Raw genomic sequence first — 17,822 nt, 5'->3', positions numbered from 1 at the left:
TATGAGGTGTTGTCATAATACAGAAGATAACAATTAGTATTTGGGCAGACAGTGAAACAGAACAGGTATCAACAACTGCAGAAATCAGAGGCTGCAATATTCAGTGGGATATGGCCACTGCAACTGTTTGGCATTGTGATTTTTTTGTTTGGTTATTTCTTTGAAAATCCCAGCAATGGGAGCTTGCAGAGCCCACCTCGCCCCTGCGAAAGCCTCTCCGCGCGCAGAGGGGCCGAGGCAGCACTCGGACATTTAAGGTTAGAGACAAAACTGTCCTGACCGCTTGAGGATCCTGTTTCCAAGTGCCAAGGAGTAGCTGGGGCTTAAGGAGTTTCAAAATCTCAATTTGGGCAGTGCTGCCTGTGAGTTTTCCCTCTCCCCATAACAATATCCAAAGCCACCCAAGAATTAGAGTCCTCCCTGCCAGGGGTTACTACCAGGAATAGATACAGAGCACTGGGATTTTCAGCGCTCCTCGGGGCCATCCAACTATCTGCTCCATCAAAAATCAGTCCACCTCGGTGAGGGGGAATTTGTCTGCGGTGCCCTGAAGCGGGCGGCTGTGTGAAGGACGAGCCGGCAGCAGCTCGGTGCCCGCAGGGCATTGCTCCCTGGGGAGGACTGGCCTCCGCTGCTGACACAGCTGTGCCTGGGTCTCTGCTGCAGCAAATCGGTCTGCAAACACATGACACTCTGATTACAGCGCGTGTATGTAATGCACATCCATGACAAGTGGCTGTGGGAAGTCGTCTCTTGCAATAGTCAAGTTTTAACATGTTCCAGATTTGGTACAAATCTGCACGCTCTTGCATTTAGTACCAGAGGAAAGACGCTAAAAGGATTAAACTACATTTGACACAGAGCAGTGTTCTCCATTTGCCCTGCTGTCAATCCGTTTAAAACACCACCCGGTCTGATGGAGATTGTGAAGATTTTGTCCCTGATGTGCTGCTATGAGAAGGGATGACCCAGGAGTTGAAGATAACACGGCAGTATGTGCTCTAAAATCTTGACCCCTTGAAGTGAAGAGCAAAACTTTCGGATGGAGCGGGGTCAGTCTTTACCTTTGGTCCAACAGCACACAAGCTGTCTGTGAGAATCCTTTATCCTTCGTTGCCTTCAGCTGCAAAATGGAATTAATGGTGAAGGTGGAGAGTGCAGCGTCTCCCAGTAGTGCAATGGAGACACCCACGGTAACCTCAGTGCCACGGCTTGATGCACTTGGGGCAGAGGAAGCCATCGGGGGGACAGATGCGGATGCAAAAATGCAGAGAGGTAGGACCTAGCCCCATGGAGCCATAGGGTGCCTCCCTGCAAGGAGGGCGGCAGCATGGGGATGCCTGAGCTGGCCCTGGTGGGGTCAGCACCAGAAAAGGTCCAGCCGCAGCAGGCACAGAGGCCAGGCTAATGAGGGCAAACTGTGCCACTTCAAGGGACAGAGTTTGTTTACATTGTGCTGTAGCAACAGAGCCCAAGAGTCATCCAAAATCCCCAGAAAGCCCATGCCTGAGCTCAGAAACAGCTCAGATTTCCAGGACCATTATCCAGTGCCTTAAATGGAAGACTGCATTCCCTTGCCAGAGTATTTGGTAGTGATAACCCCAAACCCAGTCTATGTCCTTTACTGAGGCTAGTGAACTTCCGCATCGGCCAGCAATTTCCGACTCAGCAAGGGAGGCAGTCTTGCCCTAATCGGTGGGATTGTGAATGGTTGTTGCTTGCTACTCCGAGTGTTGTACTTCCCCGCTGCCTCTGCATTCCTCTCAAGAATCAGTTTGATCTGCCCATAGTCATGTCAACTGCCAAGTGAAATGACCCCTAATAAGCAGAGATTCTGAAGCTACTTAGCAGGAAATTACTACATGTGATGTTGCTAAGCAATGTCAGACTGTCAGTGAATGCCCAAGATAATGTTTCTCTACTGGAAAACGAGGGGAAGGTTGAGGGGTATTTGATGGCTTCTTAATTTTGCGCAGAGCTGAGAATTCTGGAATCAGGCAAATAACGATGCTTGTCTCATCAGGACCAGCGCAGCAATCACTGGGTGAGAGAAATGCAGCCCTCCCTGGAGAGCAGCGGCAGCTGCAGAAAGGAAAAGAGGAGACGGGGCGTGGGGAGGCAGACAAAGCGGGGAGGGATTTGATTCAAAGGGAATAACAAAAGGGAGAGAGCTGCACAGAACAGGGACAACCCCCAGCCAAGCGACCACCGGGCCAGGTGAACTGCTAAGTGGTGAGGTGACTGTGGGCACCTTTCCAAAATGAGATTAAGTGAAGGAACCGGCTGGCAGCTCTAGTTTTCCTCGTGCAGCCCCCGGTGCACGCAAGAGAGCTTGTCCTTTGGAAATTACCCTCCCTTGCACCTGTTGAAACAAACGATGGTTTTGCTGTGCTTTTTAAGAACTTGAACTTTGCTTTAATAAGGAACAACGCTCTCGAGATACAACAGCACTTGAGCTATGAAGGCAGCTGCTAGATTGAGCCCTGCAATCCACCCACAGTGCTGCTGGGGTTGGTGCTGTAACTTCAGCCCCGCTCTTCAGGGTACCCAGGAGCTGAACCTGCCACTAGAAGCAACACCTCCATGTCAACTCTCTTTAACCAGTTTCTTCTGGACCGAGATTTCTTCTCTCCTCCTCTACTGTTTGCTCTAGTCCTGTCTAATATTTAATATCTCCAGAAGCATCTATGCTTCAGCGCTGAATGAATCTATTTGTGCAGAGGTGTCATATCAATGTCCATTATAATTTTGCCCCAGCAGCATCTAGAAGAAGCAATTTTTCATCTCTGCCAATTCATCCATTTCCAAGAAATTTCCATTTCTTATCTTTTTTTTTTTTTTTTTAAGGAAGATAGTGCATTTGCAGTCTTGTTTTTGAAATAACTTTAAAGATAATTTCCAAAGCTGTTGAGTGTATTAATGTGCTAATAGGAAGTGGAGAACACAGACGCTAACATGAAGTACCTTTTCACCCTGAACTGGCAGGAGCGGATCTCAGGGTGTACCCTGCCATCTGGCCTTTTGAAGCGGGAGGCAGATTCACAGCTCTCCTGGGAGGCCGCGCTGCAGAGGCTGAGGCTCCCGTTGCGCTGTTTACAGGGACAAGCCAGACGTCTGCCACACTGAAACTGGATGCCACTCTGGGCCACACCAAACCCCCCCCAGTGAGCTTGGAGGATGGGGCTGTCACATGCAGAAATAGAAATGTTAATGCTTAAAAAGAGATGTGACCAAAGGTGTTGGACCATGGCCGGGGGCTCTGCGTATACACACCCGAGAGGTGGTCCCAGTGCCAGGAACAGAGGCCCCGAGGGACAGGAACCTTGCCTTCAAGCTCCAGGCCATGCCGGAGGTCGAGCAGCAAGCGTCCTGCTGCTGTGTTATTGCGGTCGGGGTTGTTTGCGATGGTGATACCACTCTATCCGCACCGATACTCCTCTCTGCTCGGACGTGCGCTGAGCTTCTTTTGGGGGACATCTGTGCCCAGGAAGGGAAATCTCCTGTTTAATCCTCCTTCTGGCATTACGAACGGCAGCGCTGCCACTGCCGTGCCTCGGAGGGCGCGCAGGGCTGGCCACGGGGAGCCCCGGGGTGCAGGCCCAGGGCGCCTCTCCCGCCTGCCCCTCCTTTGCGCCCGGTCGCCCCGGCCGGCGCCCGGCCACACTGGCCTGTAAAATATATATTTATATGCTATATGTAACATCGTATAGAGGGCAATCCCCCCCCTCGGCCCGGGGAGCAGCGCCGTGTCGGGCGCCGCTCAGCGCTGCGGCCGGCACCCCGCTACACCGCCCCCTCCTTGCCGGAGCCCAGACACCGCCTCCCGCATTAGCATGCCTTCCTCCTCCTCCTCCTCCTCCTCCTGCCCCCCGCCCCCGCCGGGGACGCTCCGCCGGCCGGGCGCGGAGAGGTGCATGGCAGGAGACGGGGAGCGGCGGCGGCGGGCAGGAGGCTCCGAGCCGCGCTTTCCCCCGCGGCGGCGCCCGCCGCAACTTTGCCGCTCCGCGGGGTGCGGGAGCGGCGGCCGCCGGCCCGCGGGGATGTGAGCGCGCTCCGGCGGCGCGGAGCTCCCCCCCCCCCCCCGCGGCGGCGCGGAGCAGAGCGGAGCGGAGCCTTCCCGGCAGCGCGGCGGCGGCTCCCTGCCCGCAGCCCGGGGCGGGCAGCGCGGATGCGGCGCGGAGCCCGGCGGCGGGCGGCGCGGGGCGGGCCGGGATGCTGAGCCCCGCCGCCGCCGGGCACCGCGGCCGTCGCCGGGAGATGCTCCTCATGGTCGCCTTGTGGCTGGTGTGGCAGGAAGCGCCGGCGGCGCCCACCCCCGCGGCGGACGACATCACCCGCGGAGTTGTGAGTTATCCGTGTGCCCCCCGACCCGACCCCCCGTCTCTGGGCTCTCGTCCGGGCATCCCCCGCTCCGGCGGCTGGAAATGCCCCCGGCAGCGCCCCCCTGCACCGCCCCCCCCCCCGTGCTCCCGGTGCCCTCCCCGCGCGGCGGCTCCGCGGCACCCGGTGCCCCCCGCCTTGCACCCAACCCCCCCCCCGCACCCACTGCACGGTGTCCCCCCCGCACGCGGGGCCCCCCTGCACGACGGCCCGACTTTCCCCAAGCTCTGCATCTGCGGATTTCGGAGCCCACTAGCAAACGCACATGGATGGACATTTTGGAGGCGACGCACCCCCGGTACTGGTGGAGGGCTGGCCTCCCCTTCTTGAAGGCTCTCCCTGCCCGCGATGGGAGCGCATAACTCCTGCCGGCAAATGTAATAACATGGCACGTTTTGAGTCAGAGCGATCCCCAGGGAGGTGAGGGGGCAGAGCGGCCTGGGGGGCTGCTCTCCCCGCTCGCCGTGCGGGGGTATGCGGTGGTGGCAGGCGGAGGGACGCTGTATTGAAGCGGTCTCTACGGTCTGTGCGTGTTTGTGCAGTTGTGCTTCTCCTCTTGCAGGTGTTTGCCCTATTTGCAGGGTAACAAAAGCAATTTAGTGGGCAGTGGGAGCTTGGGTTACGTCCCCGCTAGATTGCAGTGCTGGCAGGTCCATGGCGACTTCGTGCTATCTCCTTGAAGAAAGGGAGAGACGGAGGCTTTCCTCCTCTAGGAGGAAAAGTTTACTGTGGCAGGCGCCAGCCTTAGCTCAGGGAGGAGACCCCCAGCTCAAAGAGGAAAGCCGCACAACTACGTCAAACCCAGGCTTTCACTTCAGGCGGGCGTCAGAAAGCCGGTGTGTAGCTGCGCGTTGGGCGAGCGATCCTGGGGCTGGAACCACCAGGTTGGAGCAATTCCATGAAATTCAGGGAATATCAAAACGCCCCTAGTGCACTGCTGTTAGGAAGGCAGGCTTCTCCATCGAGGCAGGGCTGTCTAGCCAGCACGGCTTAGCCAAAGCAGCGCGCCAGGCTCCTGCCGCGGCGCTGAGCGGGGACGCCGGGTCCCAGCAGGGCTGTGAGCCCGGGAGCGGAGAGGCTCCTTCACGAGCCCCTGCTTGTGCTCCAGGAGGACAAAGGATGTTTTTCCACATTGGTGTAATAGAAAATGGGGGGAAATGAGGTGCAGCTGCTTTATTATTGTGCATTGACTTTCCTCTGTAACCAAATGTTGACACTGAAATTAATATTTAATACAAATAGCACATGAATTGGTACCTTCTGCCCCAATCAATTTGACTCAAACTTAGTCTTTGACCTTTTTTTTTTTTTTTTTTTTTTTTTAACCTTTGGGACCATACTTGCTGCACACAGCTTTTGCAGGTTAGATGTTAATACTCGAGGGGGCTTGTTAGTTGCTGCTGACAGCTTTTAGGCATTAAGGTACCTTTTTGTCGATCCCCTGCAGCTGAGTGGCAGTTCAGAACCACGCTGCAGAACTGTCGGATTCTCGCACAGAAAAAGTGGCAGCTCCTGAGAAGTGAACTGCAGGTAACTGCCGGCGAGAGAAATTAAGAGTGTTGCACTGTTAAGACCAAACCTCATTTATTCTGGGAAGTTTAGACTAAGTGAGCTGAAGTGTGTGTCCCTGTGATGACTGTCTTTTAGCGGGTGTGCTTGCTGGGGCAGATGCACCTCTCTGGTTTGGCAGAGCTGGTGAATTAGGAAGGGGGTTGATTATAAGAAGGTTTGTGCTTGTGCCTGTAATGAGCAGCAGAATGCAGAAAACACCAGGTATTTTTGGAGGTGTTTGGCAGGGAAAAAAACAGCGCATGGGAAGTGAGCACTTTAAGAAGAATTATTTGACATCCGCTTTATGAAGCAACCAAGAAATTAAAGATGTGTGATGCCTTTCCCCCAAATATTTGGAAACTAGGGAGCATGAAACCATGGCTATAGAAAGCTCCACTAACCTTTGAAAATCATATCCAGCAATTCTCTGCGGCAAATATAGCACAATGTCAACATAACTTTTACATTCAAAATGCCCCCTTGCAGCTGAGAGGCTGCACGCTGGCCGAGGCAGCACGCAGGACTCTGCGTCTGAGCTGCGTGCTCCACTCCAGTCAGTCCTGCTGTAGGTTTATTTTAAATGAAACAGTGATGCTGGGCCAAATTAAAGTTCAGCAAAACGAAAGAGGGCTATAATTCAAAGGCGGTTCTTGTTAGAGTGCTGCCCAAAGCAATATAATATTGAATGATTCTCCAGATTTCATTACCAGTGGAATATCTTGCCCAGTTTATAAATCTAGCTTGATTATTAATGCTTTTATTATTCTCCATTAGCTGCTCTAACAAAGAGAGCATAAAATAGAGCATATAGAATGAAGCTTGACTTGAGTGTTTTCCTTGAATTGTAGTACAGTGGTTTTGAGATTTACCACTTCATATTTTGCACTGCTGCCTTTTCTACAATAAAAAAACCCCAAACCACCTCACTGTAACGCTGAAAGCCCGGGATATGTATATCGTTCACAAATCGCATCTTCTTATGGCTGTTTGACTTAAGAGTCTCAGGGGCCCCAGCAGCAAAAACGTTATATACGTTAGCAGTAACCAAGTAATGAGAATTCTCACTTCACCGGGCTTTGAACCAGGTCCCAAGGGAGGTCTTCCTTCAAGGCTCGTTTTTCGTAAGGGCCGGCGCGGTGGAATCTGTGCACTAAAGGTGTTGACCTGGAGACCTGCTGTTTTAAAAATGAGCTCGCTGTTAAAAAAGTAGCTCTTAGCAGCAGGGTTGCGTTATCATCTGCTACAGATATAGATGCTGTCTGAGGGGAAACTCTGGGTATTGAGCAAAACCTGTGGCTTGTAGATGGATGAATGCCCAAACCTGAACAAGGTTCCTTGTGCTGGAAAAGTCCCTCCGTGGTGCTGGGGTTGCAGCACGGGGGCCAGCAGCGGGGTGGTTGCAGTGTTGTGGCTGAGAATAGCCTATGTGGTTGGGGGACAAGTGACATGGGAGTGCCAGGAAAGTTTTAGTTGAGTTGCAAGACCGTTTGTACAAAAGACAAGTGTGTTCTTATTGACTGTATGAGGGGAGGTGCCAGGAAAGTTTGGTGCATGGGCCCCCCCCCCCGCTGCCCGGGTGTTTCATCAGCTGGGGGCTTCAGGGCATTCCTGATGCCTTGCGTAGTGCAAGAGATGCCGCTCTCCCCTTTCCGTTCACAATGCCGGCCTCTGTTGTTTCCAGCTGAGTAGCTCTGAGGCGATGTAGGCATTTGCATTCATTGCCTGGGGCCGTGGGCCGAAGTCCCCCTCGTTGCCGCCGTCCCAAGCGGCTCTTTGTCTGCGGGCCGGACCCTCGTCTTTGTACAAGCTTCTCATTTGAATGAGAAGGATGCGCTTGTGGAGAGGGTGGTTTGCAGGGCCCTTCCACCGCAGGGCTGCGGTGACCCGCGGGAGCAGACAGAGGTTTCTCTGTGTCCTGAGACTGAGGAGTGGAGAGGAAGGAGGAGCAGCAGTTTCCTGCGAAGGCGAGGGTTAGAGCCATCTGTGCCACGCGCTGCTCAGGTGCTGACTTCTAAAGCAGCCTGGGAAACGGGTGCTTTGGGGTGTTTTTGGTGCCTTTCCCCTGTTTAAGAAGCAGTGTGTCTCTAGAGCTGCTGAGCCCATCAGCCTAGGAGCTTTCCTTCCCACTGCTGCCCCGGTCAGAAGTCAGCGTTTCACGGCTGTTCCCACGAGTGGTCGCACATGCTAGTCCAGCCTCCTTTGTACTCTGGCTGCTCTAAGATCAGCCAGGAACTTTCCTAAATGACCACATTTAAGTGTTTGGGATAGGGGATGGTGTCTCCAAGGCAGGTCTTATTTTCTGATCCAAAGCTTGGGATAATTAGCCCTTTTAAAGTAAAATCCTTGTATAGAAATAGGCTATTTCTCCGATCTGGAGAAGCTAACACACTTCTAACCTTCTGTTGCTGCTAATGGGGAAATTAAAAAATCATAATCCCAGTTAGAGCTTCATTCAGCCTTCTAAAATGGCAGGACTTTCAGGACAAAATACTTGATAGATTCCCTAAACAATAGTATATTCAGGCCAGCTGTGCAGGAGAGAAGAGCTTTGCTTGGCCCCTCTGCCATTAAAACCCTTCCTTCGTTGTTAGTAAGGTGTCCCGGCCTTCCCGGGTTCGTGAATTCCCTCCAAGACTGTTAAGCCACCAAGTGAAAAAAATATGCTGCCAGTTACATTTTAAGGTAACTCTTGAAGCCAAAGTACAACGCAGACTAAATTGGCTTGACAAAAGACTGGCTGGAAGCTTTCAAACAGACAGGCTAGCGTGAAAGCATTTAATCTGGTATTAAAGCCCTGGCTGGTTTGAACTGCTACTTCCCGTCTAGATTTGAGAGCCCCAGACCTCAAGATACACTAATGCAATTTTGTCCTGTGCTTGGCTGCTATTGTAGGCCTAGCTGTGTGAATTACTGAGGGTAGTTAAGCTAAATTACCCGCTTTAATGAGACTCTGCCTTTAGTAATGGTTCTGAGCCTGTGCGTGAAACCGCGTCACTGGAGACTTTCCCATGTTTCGGGGAAAACGATCTCTGGGGGATGGATGGCATGAGCCCCCTCCTTGGCCTCGCTCTTTATCCTGGGAGCTGAGCTCAGGCTATGAGGCACTTGGCAGACAGGGCTAACGTCACCGGTGTTGGTGGCCCTGCAGGGCTGTGGCAGGAGGCATTTCTCATGAAAAGCAAAGACGCGTGGCAGAAGCTGCTGCTGGCCGGAAGGACTCTCCCAGCACACGCCCGGCCATCCACTTTGGCTTGTTCGTTACGCAGTGCTGCGCTTTTAACGTGTGTAGCCCATGCGAGCTCTCAGCTCGCCCCTGTGGCTGTCGCGGGGTCTCAGGGTTGCGGCAGGCTGGGTGACTTGCTCCCGAGGGGGCACCGCTTCCACCCCTGGGGTGAGAGGCGCTGGGTGACACGGTACAAATGGTGCCCGCTTTCCCTGGGGTGGGCTGGGATGTACCCAGGCTTCACAGGCTAAAATTCTCCTCTGCGCTGCCATGAGCCAGCTCGATGGGGACGCATGATGGAGCTGTCCTTACGTGCCTTTTAATTTCCCCTAAACACTGGTGGGATTTGCTGTAACGGAAATTGCTCTGCCTGCATGCGTCTCTACCTGATTTAGACAGCCACCTCGCTCCTTTAGTGCTTGGTTATTCTCGTTTGTTAAATTACCCTTGCCCATGGAAAGTGGCTGTGCAAAGGACATTACGTCGCTGTCCCCTGCCTTTGGTCGAATGGGGCTCTCCTGGTTTGGGCATCTGCAACAGCTCTGCTGCGAGGGCTGAGCAACTCCGAGAGCGGTCCGTGGCTCGGCAGTGGGACCAGGTGTTTCGTCCAGGTGACTGCATCTCTGCTGCCCACCGGCATGACGTGGGTGACAGCATCGTGAAACCAGGGGACTCTGACAGATGTCTCTGACACCCAATTTGGCCTGCAAGTTCATTAGTTCTAGTGAAGGTTTGCTGTGACTCATCGCTACGACTGCTCACTAATTTCTAATTATTTTCTCGTTGGCAAAACTGCTGCAGGAATGAGTTGCACAGCTCAAAGAAAGGTCACGTTTTAACTGAAAAAACTTCTATTCCTGTAGTGTTGCAAGGGCAGGCAGATACCCAGCTTGGATCTCAGATTCCTAATTGGCTTCACAGAGTTAACAATGTGTGAGGGAAAAGCCTTTCTCTTAAACTGGGCCCATCTAGTGTGTGACTCAATCGCTGGTTAACAGTAAACCTGGGTCACCATATTGTCACTCTTAAAAACAGTATCCCATTTTACAGTAGAGCTGCACTTGAAAGCCAAGGATTTGCGTTCAAAATAACCCAAGATCTGACAGCAACAGTTCTTCTTGAAATGCTTTCTTTAATCAAGATCACTATAAATGGGTAGATTTGGGAGTTTCAGAAGCTCTTCCTGATGTGTGCGTGCATCTGTGCGTGTGTTCTTTGTCCCAGATTTTTATGAGGATTGTCTCTGATTTCTGGGTCAGAGAATTAAGCGATTTGATGTTATATTAAAAAAACACACCAAACCACATAAGCAAAGTTAAATCCAGTGAAAAACAAAACAGACGTGCGGGGGCGAGGGGAAGAAACTGTTGAAGTCGAGCAGGACTAGAGTGTTTTAGATGAACACAATGAGAAACTGCCTTTGACAACAGGTTTGTTCAGAGAAAAGTCCAACAGTGACTGACATGGAGTAAATGCCAAAGTTCACTGAGGAGTGTGGTCTTCAAATGAGACTCTGACAGTTTGATTAGCCTTGATGATTTAATAGAAAAGAACTTGATTAAATCTGAGGAATTTCCTGCATCAGAATAAACCATATGCACAGAAAGTCATTCTTCCAAGAAATCTAGTGATGATCTACAGTTCCTGGCAAGAATGGCCCAAATAAGGTGATTTGGAAGGCGGCAGTATATTTGGGGTGGTTTGTTTTGTTTTGTTTTTAATGTTTTTTCAAGAAGGAGTTTCTGATTGCTGACTGTCAGCCAGGCGGAGTTCTTCATATCAGCTGGTGTATTATTTCATCCTGACAATATTGATCTTTTGAGTGAACAAAAGCAATTTTACCTGTGTCACCGGGTCCTTGCTTGAAGGTGATAGACATATTTGGATTATATAGTCTTGTCATTTAACAAACCCCAAATGGCATCTCCTTTTGTTTAACTCCCAGCTGCTGAAGAACGCCCGACAGCCCAGGCTTTCTGCTGATACATACTCGATTTACTCTGTAATTCAAGTGTGTCTTACACAACCACCTACACTGGAGCAGAGATGGGCTGCTTGGAGCCTACTGTGAGCCCCGGAGCCGCTCCAGCCTCGCTGACTGGCGTTGGTGACTTCTTTCTGCAGGAGTCATGTCTCCATGGCATATGGAGAGGAAGCAGCAGGTAGCTGCTGCGGCGAAAGCTTGGCCGCCAGCTGCACTGGGGACTGCCGTCGTGGGTCATCGATGCAGGAGGCCCAGCGCCCTTGGGATGGACATCTCTAACGTGGGGACAGCTGGCTTTTTGGAGAATGGAAGGCCTGTGCCATTCACATGCAATCACTTTGCAATGGACTTCCTTACCAAAACGGGGAACTGAAAGGACAGCTTGCCCTTCCTTAAGGATGTAGTACAAAAGCTTCCCTCAACCAAAGCAGAAGTGGGAGCTAAGAGGTCTGGATGGGTTCAGTCAAAGGTCAGAAATCCTGTGTGCAATTGCGGTCTTGATTTGAGGAGGTTGCTTGTTCTGTGCCATGGTGGAGGCTTTTAATCTCTGTACAGCTACCAGAGTGCCCCCTTTCCCAAACTGCCCAAGTCTGGATTTTTCACCTTTCTTCCCAGCAAATTCCCCTTGCTAGAGATAGTAGATTACCAAGAGATCACAATGGACCTTCACAGGTTATTGCCAACCTTTGGGAATCTCAGTGTCTGATGCTGAGAGCAGTATGGGCACCGAGTGAGCAACTGAACCCTGCGTGGGCCCGAATGGGATAGAAGCATGGAAAAGACTGGTGTGTGAGGAAGGAGGTTTGCATGGGATCCCTTTTGAGAAGCGAGCCTGGAAACAGTAATCTGAGGAGGCATGCACTTGATTAGCTGGTATAGACTGTTCACAATACTGCAAATTCTAGCTCTACTGCTGGTTCTCAAACTTTATTTGTATGGGTATTGGTCAACCCTTCATAAACATTTACTTTTCTCAGTGAGATGTTGTCATATGCAGAAGTGTTACTACCAATACTCTCTCTGAAGTGCAGCTTGGGGGATTGCTTTTTGCATTTCCCCTTAAGTCTAAGCTAAGTTTGTGGTGCTCTGTCCTAAGCTGCTGGGCAGCTCTGCCGAGCTTGTTTGCAGCCATGCTGTGGGCAGAGCCTTCTTGAAGGTGTGTAATAAGCAAAAAACTGGGAAGCCTATTTGTGTGAAGGTTATAAGAGAAGAAAGCGCTTCTGTTGCTGTGCTGTGGCTCCCAGAAAGCCCAGTTGTAGACTCAGATATCAAAAAGCACACAAGGAGTAAAAAGATACTGTGACCACTACAGAAGATCTGAACAAGGCTCCAGATCTAATTACCTGTAAATTCTGGAGTTGATGAATTCAGCCTTTGGGAAAGGTTGTCAGCTGTCATTTATCACTGAATACAAGAGTAAACAGTCTTTCCAGCTTTTCTTGATCTCACCATATGCAGTCTCCTCCGGAGATATTGCAGCCACTGAATGTCTTTTACTTCTTAGCTGGTGCTGAGTCCAAAACTGTGGGTTGTCCCTCGCTGGAGGGAGAACTTGTGCTGCTCCGAGAGCTGGTGAAGTGAGCTGTAATGTGCTTGCCAAGGTCTGCACCTTTTGTAAAGAGGCTGGAGTCAAGCGCGGCGGGCTCCCGCTGCCGAGCGATAGGATTATTGCCACATTGGTACGTACGTTTGCTTTGTTCTTGTTCCCTCTTTAAGCTCTTAGTCTCTTTCCAGCACATTAGGTTCCAGAATGGCAGTCAACAAGGCCACTTGAGAAGCATCTTTACTACTTTGATAAATTCTCTGCCTTCAATTGGCTTTTATTTTTCTTGTTTGGCCATTCTTGTTCTCCATTTTGTTGTTACTCTGCAAATTCCCCACTGCTCTGTACCAAACCATGCTGTCTCTACCTTTGCATCCTTCATGTCAGAGATGCGTTTTTGTTCAAAAGCGAGAGGAAATTGGGTTCACAAAAGGGAAATCCCTCATGGACATGCTTGTGAAGTGGCAACATGTTTTATATAAAAACATAGCTAAAGAGAGTTAGGTGGTTTGGGATTTTTTTTGCCAGATTTTGTTTATGCTACAGAAACGTATCCTCCAGGCCTGATCAATGAGACTGTGAAATAAGGAATAATCTTGTATTGCCTCAGCCAGCACTGAAACGTACAGCAATTCTGTTCTTCCTCCTGGGCTGGATGCGTGTCATATTTCATGACAGAATGACAGCCCTGTCAGACAATCTGTTGCTGTTTTGGCATTTCTAGTACACCTCATACTTGGTATGTACTCACTCCGTGTCCAGCAAAATCAAGATAATCTGGAGGAAAACAACCACCCTGTTCCAGGTCCCATATGGGCCATGAAAGGGACAGCACTGATTTGAATAGTCTTCTACAAGACTGCCTGGATTAAACAACTGCCCCCGAAAGATATTAAATTTCTTTTTCTGTACTTGAAACTCTTGAGGACAAAGTGTCTGATCAGCCTGGCTCCAGGAGACTAGATGTAGTCACTGACCAAGCAGCTGCGTTGCTCTCTACAAGGTAACCTGGACTCCAGGGACCGAGTCTCTAATAATTAAAGACTTCTCCTCGTGAAGGGTCTCCAGTCCAATCTGGCGTTGGACGTCCAAGCTGACATACTGTGAGTCCGTGACAGTCCCAGCACAGCTGCACCAGGCCAGCACCCGTCTCGGTGGACAGCTTTTGTAGTGCTCCCTCCTTTGACTGTTGCTGCAGCTCCCTGTGGTTAGATACACTTAAAGGATTGCCACAGGGCTCCAAGTAAGAGTCCGTTGCTAGGTCAGCACTTGTCAGCATTATATGTTTTGGGTCTTAAGAGCGTCTTTGTTCCCCACTTCAAACCACAGCAGTGCGTAGGATCACATAATGGAGTAAGACACGTTTGATTTATATGGTCGGAGCTGCCGTACGCATACGACCACCGTGGTGTGCTGGCAGGTGGCCGTGTGCCTACGGTCAGTCCGCACCCCGTCGCGGGGCCCCGCAGCACCGAGTCCTGTCGCTGCTCGAGGCGCTGTTGGCAGCTGGCAGCGTTGGGCAGTTCTGGGAGCTGTGCCTGTCCTGCTGCAGCTGCAAGGAAAAAACGTGCCGTCTGCTGAGCTCGCGAGCCTAGCTTGTCGGGAGGGAAGGTTTTACGACCGCTTTTTCCAAAAGTTTCAGAGAAGTCGCTTGTAATGGCAGCGAGGATCTTGCTGTGAGCCCGAACCGCGTCACGCAGGGCTGGTGAGGGGCGTCTGTCCATCAGCAGCAAGAAGGAAGGGCGGCAGGTCGAGCCGAGCAGCCCCAGAGCCCCTCTGCCCCCCCCCGTGAGCTCGTGAAAACTGTATTTTCAGCAAGAGAGGCTGAAGGAACGCGGGGCGGACGCTGCCGTCTCTCCTGGCCGAGACGTGCGGAGCCGGCGCGGTGCCCTCCCGGTTTTACAGGTCCTTCCTGGAGGAGGCCCACGGCCGCGTCGCTTGGTCTGCGTCGTTTGGGAAGGAGATTTGCTCGTAAAGAGGTCCGTAGAGAGACGTGTAGGAGCACGAGGTGAAGCCACGTCCTTGCCGGGCCGCTGGGTGGGTGCGCGCAGTCCGCAGGGAGGACGCCCAGGGGCCGCGGGGACGGCCGAGGGGCCCTGCTCGTGGGCACCTGCCCTGCCTCGCCGTCGGCGTGGTGCTGGTGCCCTCCTGTGGAAACCGGGAAAACGTCAGAGAAGATGACGCTTCGCCGCAGGGCTTCGGGATGTGAAGGACGGTCTCCCCCGCCGGGAGCAGGCCGTTGCTGCCCCGGAGGCTCCCGTCGCGCATTGTGGGGCAGCTGCGGCCCCGGTGGACGTGGCCAGGGCGTCCCGTCTGCCTCGGGCCTCTGGCGGGAGCTGCAGCGGGGAAGCCAGCCCTGGCGACGGGGGTGCTGCGCTCGCGCTACTCTTAGCAAACAGCCTCGTCCGCATCCGCCCAGCTTTGGCCTTCCTCAGGAGGCAGCACGCGCTGGTGCTGAGCCCGCACAGGGCGATGATGGAGAGGCGGCCTGGCATAAACCTCCTGGTGACGCGCGTCCTCTGCCCCCGCAGACCGCCTCGCTTCCCCGTTCATTGCAGGTGGCAGAAACGGCTGCGCCGCGTAGGACACGCTCCCCGCCTCCCACCGGAGCCTCCCGTCCCCTCTCTCCTCCTCTGCTCCCAATTCCTGCGCCGGCCCCGGCGGCCTGGCCGTGGCCAAGTGCCTGTCTTCCACCTCCGCTTCGGGAACGGCTTGCTAAACACGTCTAGCTGTGCTGCTGGGGAGGGCCCTGTCCCCGCAGAATTACAGTTGTCCTTTCTTTTCCCAGTTTCCCTCCTATGTCATATATTAATTTCCTCTTCCCATAAAAAAAAAATAGTTCCTGTTTTAATTTTTTAAAGAATCTTAGCTATTAAAATCAATCTATCTCCTCCTACATTTCACAGGAGCTTGACACCTCTTCTTCGTTCTAGGTTTTCCTGGAAAGAGGTATCAAAATCCCAGCAATATTGGCAGAGGCCAAAGGTTTCGGTCCAGAGCACAGAATATATAGGTCCTCAAAGTGGAGCCTGAGTTGCGGGAACGTTATGTTGAATTCGTCTGGAGTACTTTGTGTGACTCACTTTCTGTCCCTGCTGCATCATTCCTGTCTGTACAATCCCAGCTAATCAATTTTGTTTGTCTGTTTAAAGGCATTGGTTCTCAGGGCAAGGACATCTGCTTTTTTGTTGCTCTGGGGATCATCTCAGATCCTTTGGGTTATCTACACCTGTGCCATACCTGAGCCCTCAGAGTCTTGAATTCGTTTCCTTTTGGTGAGGGACAGTATTGTATTCCCAATGTTACATACAAGGAATTCAGTCTTGGGGGCAATAGGCTCGATCAGAGCCAGGCTTGGATGGGTGCAAGGAAATGAGCCCCTCCTCACATACTTGGAGAGGCCTGGATCTTATTTAGAGCCAATAGATATGACCGCAGAAATTTAATTAACAATGCAAAACTTTTAAAGCAGAATTTCTGGCAAAATTGCCAACTCTGCTGTTCAAGTGGGTAGGATGCCTGAGCAGCCTCCATAGAGAACTGTCAGAAAATAACAAATGTTTCTTTGCCCGGACTGTTGCAAGGACCGTGGAGGAAATTGATCTGATGCTCTGTCCTCCTCCAGGGTAGCATTGAACCCTAAAGAGAAAACTAATTGGCAGCTGACTCCCGAAACAGAAATCTAGGGAAGTTCCAAGAAGCTGGAAGTTGCTTGAATTGCAGTTGGGAGAGAAGTGAGGTACCTGAGCCCACCGCAGTAGCAGGACATCGTGTTGGACATTCATCTGAGTAAGGGAGGAGAGTCTGGCCATCATCATTGCCTGCAGGTGATGGACTGGGGCTGTGGGGAGCCCTGAGCAGAGTGAGGTGCACAAGAGGTCTCCTCCATTGGCAAAATTTGGACAGCAGTTCTTTATAACAAAGAAGAGTGACCATCTGCAGCTGTGACAGCCTGGAAAAATAATAGTAAAGGAAGTGGCAGGTGGAATAAAATATGCACCCAATTGGTTCCTCCACAAGGATAAAAGGCAAAATGAAAGGGGCAGATGGAATTGCTCTGTTGAGATAATTACGATACCTGCATTTCTCAAGGTCTCCCTTCCACTTCATCCTAGAGGAAGGACCTAATTCCTGGCAGGCTAGCACACCACAGGAACAAAATTGCTTTCTCCTGTGATTGTATCATCAAAATCCAGACGGGACGTGCTCAAGCTATCCAAAAAGCAGGTTAACAAAAATGGTTCTTTTGGAACTACACAGAAATAGAGGTGTTACATTAATAGATCATTGTCAGGTCTCAGACCTTGCTCATGGAGCCCCTTTTCACCATCTCCTTCTTAGACACCCTTTCTTTAAGAGACTTCACTGAAAGGCACAAATCTAACAGAGAATACAAAAAGGGAAGGTATAATTTAATGATGAATTAATTTAATCCCAAGGAGTATTATTATTCATGTCTGAGATCCTGGTGTTTATCGGCAGGTGCATTTTACTTTACCCATGCAAAGATGTTTGAGTCAGATGGTCCTGGGTGAGAGCCAAATCCAGCCTCTGGTGTTGCCACAGGGGTAATGTGCTGGCAAGGGAGAAAAACCTCTGCTCTGGGCATGGCTCAGGCAGTGGCTGAAAGAAGTCTGTCTGCTAATGAGCTGAGCACCTCTCGTCTGCCTGGTGGGAGGCAACAAACACAGAGTGCCACGAAGCTGCTTTTGCCTGATCCTTATGGGGGTCTGGGCAAAAACCCACTCAAATCGGTTGTCTGCAGTAGGTTGGGGCAGAAGTATGTCAGTCCTGAGGCTAAGAGCTGTCATGGAGGAAAGGCACATTCCCAGTTTTCCTTACCTTCAAGGGACCTAAGGGCCTGTTAACAGAATCTCCTTTATTCTGTCTCTTCATTAACAAGCACAAAGGAAATTACTTGTTTCCACAGCATCAAAACAGCTAAATCGAACTCAGTGTGCTTCAATCTCTTTGGGTCTGACTTGCTGGCGTCCAGCACTGCAGAGAGGCATTGGGAGCAAGAACTAACCTTTGGAAGAGCAGAGACTGAAGCAGCTGCAAACAAATCCTTTAAGGACTCTCCTGACATAAATAAACATGGAAAATAAATGATGTCCCCGGCACTCTGCCCTCAACTGATG

At 51.5% G+C, this 17,822-nt stretch overlaps 1 protein-coding gene across 8 annotated transcripts in view; it reads left to right on the top strand.

The window, feature by feature from the left end:
• Positions 1–4,190: 4,190 nt before the first annotated feature.
• The window catches only part of MMP17 (matrix metallopeptidase 17), a 78,369-nt gene continuing 64,737 nt past the window's right edge, over positions 4,191–17,822 (top strand). For 7 of the 8 annotated variants that reach the window (XM_068910701.1, XM_068910698.1, XM_068910700.1 and 4 more), the window contains exon 1: positions 4,199–4,344. In XM_068910701.1, coding sequence (XP_068766802.1) covers positions 4,213–4,344 — 132 coding nt within the window. In that variant the 5' untranslated portion in view covers positions 4,199–4,212. Of the gene's footprint in view, positions 4,345–17,822 lie in introns of all 8 variants that reach the window. The other variant, XM_068910695.1, reaches the window with a different exon arrangement.

This window comes from Struthio camelus, chromosome 17 (genome assembly GCF_040807025.1).
Source record: "Struthio camelus isolate bStrCam1 chromosome 17, bStrCam1.hap1, whole genome shotgun sequence".
NCBI lineage: Eukaryota > Metazoa > Chordata > Aves > Struthioniformes > Struthionidae > Struthio > Struthio camelus.
Note: the sequence above shows the minus strand (reverse complement) of the source record. Positions and strands in the feature narration are given on the sequence as shown.